The sequence below is a fragment of the Grammomys surdaster genome, unplaced genomic scaffold, assembly GCF_004785775.1.
Source record: "Grammomys surdaster isolate TR1022 unplaced genomic scaffold, NIH_TR_1.0 126182, whole genome shotgun sequence".
Lineage (NCBI taxonomy): Eukaryota > Metazoa > Chordata > Mammalia > Rodentia > Muridae > Grammomys > Grammomys surdaster.
This window is the reverse complement of record NW_021620988.1, coordinates 2,280,438-2,292,000: the sequence shown is the minus strand read 5'-3', so window position 1 is coordinate 2,292,000 and position 11,563 is coordinate 2,280,438. Positions and strand designations below refer to the sequence as shown.

The 11,563-nt window shown below is 45.8% G+C and overlaps 1 protein-coding gene across 3 annotated transcripts in view; it reads right to left on the bottom strand.

Moving 5' to 3' along the window:
- The window catches only part of Palld (palladin, cytoskeletal associated protein), a 391,437-nt gene that overhangs the window by 35,770 nt on the left and 344,104 nt on the right, over nt 1-11,563 (bottom strand). For 2 of the 3 annotated variants that reach the window (XM_028757733.1, XM_028757734.1), the window contains exon 10: nt 5,565-6,239. The exons of the other annotated variant lie outside the window; for it this stretch is intronic. In XM_028757733.1, the coding sequence (XP_028613566.1) occupies nt 5,565-6,239 (675 nt within the window). The remainder of the gene's footprint in view (nt 1-5,564; nt 6,240-11,563) is intronic. 3 annotated transcript variants of the gene reach the window in all.

Sequence of the window (11,563 nt, the reverse complement as noted above, 5' to 3'; positions counted from 1 at the left end):
TGATATCACACACACTGACTGATGATATCACACACACTGACTGATGACATAACAGACACTGACTGATGATCAAGTTGGGGAATGGATTAAGGAGCAAACCGTATGATGTTCTATGAGCCATTCAAACAGAAGGGAACCAGAGAAAGACAGTGGCTGAATGACCTCAGAGGACTCTGTAAGGGTTATCTAACACAGTCACAGGAAGAAAGCACATGGTCAAGCGCCAGTCATTAAAGATGTTAAGAGACTGAGCCTGAGTAATGGTTCAGAAGCAAGAACCTTTGTTTTACCATTTAAGTGCTTCAAGGGTTGGGCTAGTCACCTATTGACAGCGTGTCTAGGTTTCTTCTTCTGTAGATGTAGGTGTTTATGACACACAGGTCATACATAGAAGAGGGTGCCACTGGAGCAAGTGCAGACCTGGCCTCATAACAGAGGCCGCCACAAAAACATCCACTGTGAAGGTAAATCATAGAGAAGAGACGGGCCAAGAGACCAGGCTAGATGAGAAGCATTTTAAAAGACCAGAAATTTTCTAGAATGGGCACATAACCCCTACTGCCTGACTTTTCAGAGCCCCACTCTGCTCTAGGTGCTAGGGATGCAATACCCATGGAAATAATGCCACACTGCTCATAACATCATATTCTACAGTGGAGATGACTGAGACAGGAAAGAAAAAGATCCAATGAAAGGACATTCCCCATGTTGTAAGTGCCACATCCTGTCAGGTGTAGAGACAGATGACCTATATTAGAGCGCTCAGGTGACGTAACAGCTGAGGGTGTAAAGGGTACCTGTGTGGGGACCTATGGAGATCTGGGGGCAGTGCCTAGACCTCATGGTCAGGAGGAATGTCAGCAGACAGCCCCTGTGAACCACCGGGGAAGAGAGAGCAAAGACACCATTTCTCATACATAATTTTAATTTGGAACCTTTAAAAAATGGTGTGTGGTGGGCAGAGCAACTCATAGGAATAATTCAAAGAGTATTTTAGAAAAACGAGTTAAAAGCTGCTGATGAGGTTTAGAGTACCATGCAAGGCTGGCCTTAGAAATCAAAATGGAGCACTTGAGAACAGGATGAGGGACACTGTCCCATTTCTAGGGCAAAGCTTTTGGATACTGTACTGCAGTTGAAAGTAGCAGGGTTGGGTTTGCTTCCTTATGGGGATCTGCCTTTGACAATGGAGGAAGAGCTGGCTCATTAGGAAGGAAGGCAGCTGCTGACAAGGGGTGTTCTCCCTTCAGAGTTGTACAGTTAAAAGAAAAAAGGCTATTCAAAGTAAACTGTACTCAGACTAGATCTCTCCACAACACTCCATGCCCAGGCAAACCTGAGCTAGTAAAACAACTTGGAATGGGTCTCCCGCTCTACTTCAGTGTCTATACTGTGTCCAGCTGTGCAAAGAACCCGATGGAGAAGTTTGCCCTGGCTTTGACAGAAAGTCACATGTCATTTTAGTGTCCATGTGTTTGGGGCAAAAGCATTTAGAAATAATGTATAGAAGCACCTGAAGGTAAAACCTTCCAGGTCAGGCCCTCCACTAGATGCTCACCTCCAGATTAGTTCCTGCAGACAGGGCTGAAATAGCTCTGCAGAGGACACCAGCTGGAGTTCGAGCCTGCCTTGCTGACCACTCTGGTCCCTTCACTCTACAGAAGTTGAGTGGCCCGAGGGAGACCCAGTTCCATAACCATTTCAGGGCTTGAAATCCCAGGTATTCTGGGATCCTTTCTATATTTAAGGCCATCATACATTGAAGAATATGGAAAAGAGAGTATTTTTTAATCAGTTTTATTTTTTATATTGAATTTTAATGCTATGCTAAACAAAAAAAACCTGAGTACTCGATAATACTGAATTCTTTTCCCACTATTTTCTGAGAGGAGTGAACTGAGAAAGGTCTACACACAGCCCTTCACTGCATATGCTTTGTGTAGTGTCGTCCCACACTTAGACTGAATGAGCTATCCCAGGTCAGACACATGTTCATAGAAAGATCACTTGTACAGCCAGCCCCTGGAGGCCTTTGCCTATGAAGCTACTGGGAAACATAGGCCCAAGAGATGGTACATCTTTCTGTGAATGCCTGATAACAGGACCCTAGGGGATGCTTCCAAGCCTTCAGTGGGGAATGCCAAGGCGCCAACCTACCTGTCTCAGGAAGACAGGAATAACAAGGTGTCTACCAAGTCTGATGCCCCTTATGTCTGCTGGGTTCTCTATCTACGGGTTGAGATTTAACCAATGGCTTGATTTGAAAAACAAGTTAAAATGCTCCACAGGCCTAACTGTAAACCGGAATCTGTCACAATCAAACATCTCCGTAAGATCATCAGGGCTGTGTTGCTTCTGTAACTGTTTTCTTGAATCTGGAAACCCAGAGATCAAACTTCTGGGAAGATCAGCGGAGGCAATGCACTATAGACTGGCTCCTAGCAAAGCGTCTTTGCTCAGGCTTATTCCAGGGGCTGGGAAATCCCCTTACTTACTGCATGCAGAACTAAGAGTGTTCCCCCTGCCTGTTTTCTATAAACCAGGGGAAACAGAGGGCACTGCAAAGTTTGTAAGTGTTGGGTGCTATGGGATAAAGGCCCTCAGTACATCCACACAAAAGGTCTACAGGCACAAGCTCTTATTTCTGACAAACAAGGGGTAATATTTCCAGCCAAAGCTCTACTCGTATAAGAGGGGAAACTGAGAGATAGCATACACTGAATAGAGTGGCACATGCTATAGTCTCAGCTCTTTGGAGATGGAGGCAGGAAGACTGGGAGTTCAAGAGAAGCCTCAGTAACATAGTGAGCTTAAGGCCAGGGTCTCTTGCTTTAACAAAGCCAGAGACAGAGAAGGGGAGTGGAGAAGAGACTTAGGGACAGAGATGGGGGCAGGGAGGAAGAAGAAGGATTGGGAGAGAAGAAGGGGGGATTGACTGATTCATTGCAATGGGCTTGTTCTTACTTGTACGTAATCCCAGGACTTGAGAGGCAGATGTTAGAAGACAGTGGGACACTGGAACACTGTGGCTATGCCTCGCGCCTTATGAGAACAGAGGCCAGTACTGAGGATGAGCAAAAGCCACGGTGTCTATCTGATCCCAGGGAATGGAAGTGTCCTGAGCCAACCCCGGACTTGGCCCTGACATACACAGACCTGTTAGAGACTGAAACGGCCACAGCACATCAGAGGAAACCATGTTACCAAAGATTCCTCTAGCAAACCCCAAGAATGGCTTCTTCAAGTGAGGGCAAATTCCTTCAAGACAAGAAGGGAGACACAACACAGTTATGGCTTCATGGGCTGTCACAGATCTGAGCCCTAATCTGCCACTACTATTGGGTGACAATTCCGTGGTATAGTTTTTAAGGGCACAAATCAGCGTGGCTTCTCCATTTTAATTCTGAAAGAAATGTTAGGAATGTCTGGACTCTTTTGTGGTAATAATTATACGTTGGCTCCAAAGACCAATTGTGACACATACAGCTGGTGATAATGTACAGGAGCTCCTGTCACAGGATGCGAGCCCTCAGAAGGGCCACCCTTAGAAGAATTTCAAAGTCCAGGCTCAGAAGGGGCTCAGAAGGGACCAGTGTCTCGGTCAAGATGATTAAGGTCATGACCACACAGTGCATTTGAAAGTTGACTCTGATTAATTTCTATACGAGTATTTCTAGGCCTCTTTGTAACAGATAATGCTTCATTTTCTACCAGGAAAATAAAGGCTCAAACCAAAAAACTGGAAATTTTTCCTCAGGCAAGCTTTCTGACTCAACTTTCAACAGAAACCCATTATCATATCATTATTACAGGAATCCACTTTTTGACTTACACACTCACTTTGACTATACTTGGGATTTGAGAAGAAGCCAGATTTCAAACATGGAATTCATGTAGTTGACATTTAGAAAGTTCGAGACAAAACAAGCCACTGCCACGCCCCGGTTAAGGCTAGCTACAGCAGAGGTTGTGTTCACTGTAACCTGACTATATCCCAACCACAGGAAGGTTTAAACTAAGAATAAAAATAAATTCTGTTTTTTACTCCTGTTTTGTCTCTGGGCATCTGGCAAACTCTGCAGTAAGATTTTAGTAGGAAGAATAAAGACACAGGTTCTAGCCTGCCCGTCACTAACATTTACTCTTTTAAAATTTTTATTTTACATTTTCGGTTTGTTTACTTATGGGTGTGTCTGCATATTAAGATGCATACGTGGAGGTCAGAGGGCAACCTGTGGGAGTCAGTTATCTCTTTGATTACGTGGACTCCTGGGCAGAATTCAGGCCTTCATCTAAGCCCCTGTCTCATCAGCACCGCTCTGAACTCGAGGGTCTCATGCATCCCAGGCTGGTCTCAAAGTTGATGTTTAATAGAGGGTGACCTTAAGCTGGTGTTCTATTTTTGTCTATACCTTAATGGTGGGGTTACAGAAGTGCTGAGGACTGCACTGGGGGCCTCATGCACACTAAGTGAGCCCTCTGCCGACAGAGCCACACCCCAAGCCTGCACTTCGTTGTTTTACAAAACAGGCTATAAAAGATATGCCAACTTAGCCTTTACTCACGCTATGTTCCAATAGACCTTGTCAACACCTGAATGGTGTCTGTTTAGAAGGTTTTACCTAAGTGCTTTTGTGAATAACTTGTCTTTAACAATTTTTAAGATTTTTAAGGTTGTCCGTCTGAGGTTAGGAGCTGTGGAACTGTTTGGGAAAGATGAGGAGGTGTGTCCTTGTTGAAGGGGGTGTGTCACTAGGGTTGGGCTTTGAGGTTTCAAAAGCCCATGCCAGGTCCAGTCTCTTTTTCTCTCTCTGCCTCATGCTGTGCCTCAGGAAGCTCCAGTACCATGCCTGCCTGCTTGACCCACGGCCTAGGCCTCGTCATGGACATGGACTCTAGCATTCTGGAAATGTGGCCCAGATCACATTCTTCCTTTTGGTAAGTTGCCTTGGTCATGGTGTTTTGTCACAGCAGTAGAAACGTAACTAAGGTAGCCATACATGGTTTCCCCTTCTAGCTAGATGTATTTAAAGGCCTGTTCCTTAACTATGTTTAGCGTTTCTAAAACACTTAAGTATATACTCAATCAAAACCCATCTAGTATAACCCTGAGCCGAACTGGGGCTTAGTTTGGTGGTGAGAGTAGGGGCTTTGGAGTCAGACAGACATTCCATCTCAGTTTAGTGACTGTGGCGTCGTGTTGTTAGTGGGACAAGGATATCTCTTAGAAAGGTACCAAATGAAATAATGTGATAATAATGTATAAATACTGTAAAAATGGCGGCAAAGGCCACTTTTATGGAAAGCACCTCGAAGAGTTTGCTGATGAGAATGTTAAGAAGCTGCCTTCAGAAGAGAATACTTGCTACTAACGGTAACTGATTGCCACTTGGCTGCTGGTGTGACTTATGAAGGATGGGGTGGTGTAAATGGAGGAATGTCAGATTTCACTAGGAACTCCTGGGTATGCAGGTTTGTGGGTGCCCTGTGATAGGGGCAGGAGGTAGGGGGGAATATGTGCAAGTGCAGCCCCTGTGTGCCGGAGACGCGCAGGTGTCACTCACGCGGGGGTGACGCCCTTGGGCAGCCCCAGGGCGTTGACAGCGACAGGAGGTGGCTGAGAGGGCAGCAGGGCGCTGAGGAAGGCTGCGGGCGTCTGGCCGGGGCCGAATCGGGCGGGCGAGGCGCACTGCGAGGTGGAGCTGGGCAGCGGTGGCGGCGGCGGTGGCAGCGGGAACACGTCCGGCACCTGGTAGGCCGTGGAGGGGCTGAAGACCGGCGGTGGCGGCGGTGGAGGCGAGGGCGAGGACGGGCCCCACATGGCCTCGGGTTCCACGAAGGGCGGCCCGGGAGCGCGGCCGAACGGCCTGGGTGTTGGGGACAGCGGCGACGGCAGGCTGGAGGAGCTGGGGCTGGAGGTGGGCGTGGGCAGCCCCGACGCGGGACCCAGGTTCTGCGCCGCGATGAACTGCTTGGGGCGCGCGTAGTTGAAGGAGCCGGAGGACTGCATGGTGGTGGCGCGGGAGGCCACCGCGCTCATGGGCTCGGAGGGCACCGGCGACACGCAGGCCGCGAGCTCGGGGAAGGCTGGTGGCGGTGGGGGGAAGGGCGGCGACGGGGGTGCGCTGCTGCCGCTGCTGCTGCTGTTGCAAGGGACAGCCGGGGGCGCTGGGGGCCAGGCGCACGCCTCCTGCTCCAGGCGCACTTGGTTCTGCAGCTGCTGAAGCTTTAGAGGATCCCTGGGGACACAGAAAGAGAGAAAAGCGACAACTTCAGAGAAGGGGGACATCCCAAGACCCGAGATATAGTACAAGTCATCAAAGAGAAAGGGCTTGGCTGGTTCACTCTGGACAAAGCAAGGAATGGTAATGACAACAGTTCGCTTCAACTCTATGGAAAGGGGCTGCGAGCCCTGCTCTTGATGAGGACCAGGTCAGGTTCCAAGGGCTCCCAATGCCTGCAACCAGTTCCATGGGATCAGCCGCCCTCTTCTGGTCTCCGAGGGCACTGCACTCACCGGCACACACCCCGACCCCAACCGGAGGGAAAAAAAAAAAGAAATTGAATTCTGTGTAAGATGAGCCAGACCAGCTTGCTGATTATGATGAAGCTGTTGTCTGATTTCCAACAGCCATGTTGTAACAGAACCAGAAGAAGCATTAGGGAAAAAAATTGGAGATGAGTTCCCAAGCCATTTGTAGACAATTTTGGGGGAGGAAAAAAATTTCATCAGAACAAGAAAACTAAAATTAAAAAGAAAAGCCACTTCAAGTTATTTTTTTTATAGATCTCAGTTAATCTGCTGTGCCTGCTTCAGTGCTGTCACTTGTAATATGACAAGCTGAGTTTTTTTCTCCCTTAAAACTGCATGCAAAGGAGTGGCGTCTTTATGATGGGCAGAAAGCTGAGGCCATGAAAGAAGATTCGAGGGCATCCTCTGCTACAGAGCAAGAACCTGTCTCAAAAAGCGAAACATACTGGGCGTGGTAGCTCGTATCTGTAATCCCATAAGCTGGAAAGATCAAGTGTTCAAAGTTATCCTTAGCTATAGTAAGATTTATTTTCATGGACGTATGGGTGGTTTTGCCTGCACACATACCTGTGCACCTCCTCTGTGCTAACCCATCTCTTCAGCTGTATTTTTCTTTTATGTATATGAGTACACTGCAGCTGTCTTCAGATACACCAGAAGAGGGCATCAGATCCCATTACAGATGGTAGTTTGCCACCATGTGGTTGCTGGGAATTGAACTCAGGACCTCTGTAAGAGCAGTCAGTGCTCTTAACCACTGAACCATCCATCTCTCCAGCCCCCTGTATTTTGGTTTTCTAAAAATACAAGGCACCAAGGAGCTAGAACCCCATCCTTTTACTCAAGTTTTCTTATTTAGATTACTTGTGCATCTACTTTGTTCCATTTAGTCAGGTCAGCAAAGCAGCAGATGTCTGGCCAAAAGAAGCTGGCTCTGAACAAGCAGATCAATGGTACAGTTCCATGAGAAGGCACTTTTGCACTCAGTTTTAAACATTGAAAAAAAAATGGGGCGAGGTGGGAGTAGGTGCCTCACGGATAAACACTGTGCTGCACCAACTATGGGCATTAGTGTTCCGATCCCTGAAAACCTTGCTGAAGCTGGGCACACCTGTGATCACAGCATTCAAAAGGCGGGGTCAGGGGGGTGCCCAAGGCAAGACAGCAAACTAGCCTGAAGAAATGACAAGCTCTGGACTCAGCAGAAGACCTTGCCCCAATATTTAAGGTGGAGAGCAAGAGGACACCAGACATCAATCCCCAGCCTACACATGCACACATACATTCTGCACACATATACACACCAGATCTTGCAACACACACACACACACACACACACACACACACACACACACATTAAAGAAAATGCCAAAGGGTTTTCAGCTTATTTGTTTTTATCCTCAGGCATTTAATCTTTAAAGTGAAGGTTCAATAAACTCAAAGCAAGAGCAAGAGTAAAAGGTGTCAGCAAAGAAGCTGAAGGTTTGTCACCAGGTGCCATTAGATGTAGGGACATCACAAATTCTAACCTCCTTCCTGAGGCTTGGATAATTAGCCACACTTTCATCCATGGAAAAGGCAAAGAAGTATTTCTCTAGAATCGAAAGCAACAAAGAGAGAAAGAGAGGAGGGCTTTCGATTCCTAATCTGTGAAAGGCATCAAAGATTTTTAATAACAAAGGACTTCGTGGGATCCTACGGAACTTAATTTGAGTATTTTAAGAAGCAGCCCAACCGCTGGCTGAGACTCGCCACTCCCATGGAATTCCAGATGTCTGCGTGGTTTGGTAGACTGTCTGGCACATGAGCTCAGGACCAGACCAGGAATAGAACTTGTAAAAGCCACCCACCAGCTCCAGAAAGCCACTACCCAGGACTCTTGTTCCCATTTCCTCAAAGCCCAGCTTCTGCCTCTCATAGCTCCTCAGGCTTCCGAGCTATGGAATACTGTCCCACACTCTTCGGGTGACATTGCACCTGGTGGTTTTCATTAAAGGCACTGTTCCCCGACTCTATGCTTCACAATGGCAAAAGAATCGAAGATGTGTCTGAAGATAATTTAAGTGTGGCCTGCATCAGCAAAAAATTGGGTGGCGCTGGTGCTGTCCAAGACCACAGGCCTTCTGTCAAGGACAAGGGGATGGCTTCCTAGAACAGCCTACACTGCTTTTGACTCTCTTCATAAGACCAATCTTGCTCAAGGAAGGACTGGATACTTTCTTTCTGCTTCCTGTGAACATTAAAGAGACCAGCTGCCTCAAGCCCCCCCCCCCCCCGTCATTAATTTTCTGTCACAACAGGCTATTTGAAAAAAAAAATGTTTTTAAAGAGGAAAAATTACAACACTTGCTGACTCAAAATGGCCTGAGAGCTGCCAAGGCACCCCTCAGAATAATACAGTGACTTGGCTACTATTGTGTATCAGGATAGATGCGAAGAACTTTTCCAGGATTGTTATTCTCCCCTTTTCAGTGCTTCAGCCTGGGGTTAAGAGCATAAGGGGCAGGAAACAGGGGCAGGATCAGGAAGGTGGGACACTGACAATAAATCCTCAAGTGTCTGCCTTGATTCCTGCTCCAGCATTGGTTTTGCTTAAACCCTTAAATGGATTTGACCCCAGAATTCTGTGATAACAAAACATACAATTTTAAATCACTCTCTCCATTTTTACCAGGTGACCTTTATGGAAGTTGGTTTTTAACAGATACAAGAAGGCAAAGAGAAGCAGAGATACCAGAAAGGTAAATCTGCCCTCTGGAAAAAAACCACCTCGTCTGGTTCCCCGCTTCTTTATCCTGTTGTATCCTGTTTGTTAGCTTTCCTCCTAAGATGAAGCTACAACAAACCTTTTTGGAAATCCTGCTCATGCATGAAAACCTGGGCTACAAGCTTCTCAAAAGCCTTAGTCACAACCAGGATTTCAATGCCATAGTGCTCAAATCTTTGGTTATACACAGCGAGCCAGCAGATTCTCCCTAACTTCTTTTTTCTCCTCTCCTCGCCACACCCCCAATTCAAAAACTCTAAGAACTTCCCCACTGTAAACACACCCTAGGGTTCTCAAAAGTTCAATACTTCAGGAAATAAAACCACCCAGAGTTTCTGTTAAACATCTGTCATGGTCCATTTACAAATGGGAGAGGTTGAGCAAGCCACTCCAGGTTAGAGTGAGTTCAGAATCTGAGTCTGTCCTTTGATTCATTCATGACACCCAGCAAGCCAGCACAGAAGAACCTTGACCTTTGATGTAATTAAATATATATAAGTATATGTATATGTATATGTATATGTATATGTATATGTATATGTATATGTATATATATGGGGCATGTTTCCCTTCCAGTGCCTTTCTTCACTTTATGATATCAGGATCATTGGATTTTGATAGTTGATGTGGTTTTGACATGAGAGGCTGGCTCACAAAATCTTGCCCTAGGTCTTTTCTCTCCCAGTACTTGGTAAGAAAGAGATTTGCAAAAAGATATGCAACACTTACTACATAGCGTTCTGTTTTCTGGAGACTTGATGCCCATGCTCAGGATAAGTGATAAGAAAAAGAAACTTCTGGAAGAGAACTTTTATGTAAAATGGGAAAATCCCAGCATGTCTCCTGGGAACAGTGTCTGGGTAGTGAGAAGCTGTCCCCTGTTTACATGGATAAAGATGGAGTGTTCATAATCACCAGGGGAAACCCTCCTGACCACAGGGGTGGAAACCATGTGTGATTTAAGAAAAAATATGCTTCTTATACATTTTCTTTCACTTTTGACTGCGTGACCCAGAGGTCACTGCAAGACAAAGACGCGGTGAGCGTCACTCATAGAGCCACAAGGTCCTCTGTTCCTGCTGTTTGTAAGCACCATGAATGGAAGGAGTATGGTGTCCATCCTCCCAGGACATCCAGCCAAGGACTGCAGCGGACAGCTCTATCACCATCACGGATGACAATGGACATTTTTGACTATTGCTCTTCTGAGTTCATGAGGCACAAGGAGGAGGGTTTCGGACTGGAGTGGAGAGTTTTTGCCAATTTTACAGTTTCCCCCTAAGATGGAAATTAGATCAGGATTGTTATATATCTATATCTATATCAGCTTGGTTTGCTTAGCACTGCCTATCATTGCTGAGTGTAAAAGGTATAAAAATCACAATCTCGAGAAAGTTCATTTACACAATTAACATGTAAATCACAAATACAACCACATATATGTATGAAAATTCAATAATGAAATCCATCAGTTTGTACGTTAACTTAAAAATTAATTTCAAAAAGAACAACAAAAAAAAAGCCAGATGAGATCGTATTACTTGGCCTTGAGGGGGCTATGAATTTGAAAATAATTATGAATTCAAATACATTCCCCTAAGAATGGGAGACAGAGGAGGGATAAAGATGTGGGCTTTGTACAACATACCACATAAGAGAATGGTAAAATCAAGTTAAAAGTGATCTCTTCTTGAAAATGAGTATGTGTGTGTTTAATATGTATTGCCAAATAACATACTCAGAGGCTACAATGTCCTATTCTTTGATCTTCAATTCATTCTGAGATTTTTGTAAATTTTGTTGACTCTAGCCAGAGCCAGAGCTGAGTACAATTAATTTACACAGGATGGTTCAAGGGAGAAGCATCTTAGCCAAGCCCAGCACTCGGCTTGAGTTACTTTCAGAGAGTTCGGTCTCCCTCACTTAGAATAAGAAGCACGTTTTGATTTCCCAACATAAAGACAGTAGCCTCATTTCTCAATTCATAAAGTTCATCTCTGTTTGAAGTCATTCACTGATGAGAGAGAGAGAGAGAGAGAGAGAGAGAAAGAGAGAGAGAGGGAGGGAGGGAGGACGCACAAGCAATAATTGCTTTCCAATTCACAATCCTCCTGGGAATTTCTGGGAAACTCAGAGCAACTTCAATGCTCCTGTAACACAAGGAATAAGGGCCAAGAAGTTGAGGAACTGTGGTCCATCACGTATAGATGAATCCTGAAGCTGGCTCCAAGGAGATGAGAATTTTCATTTAGATCTGTGTGATC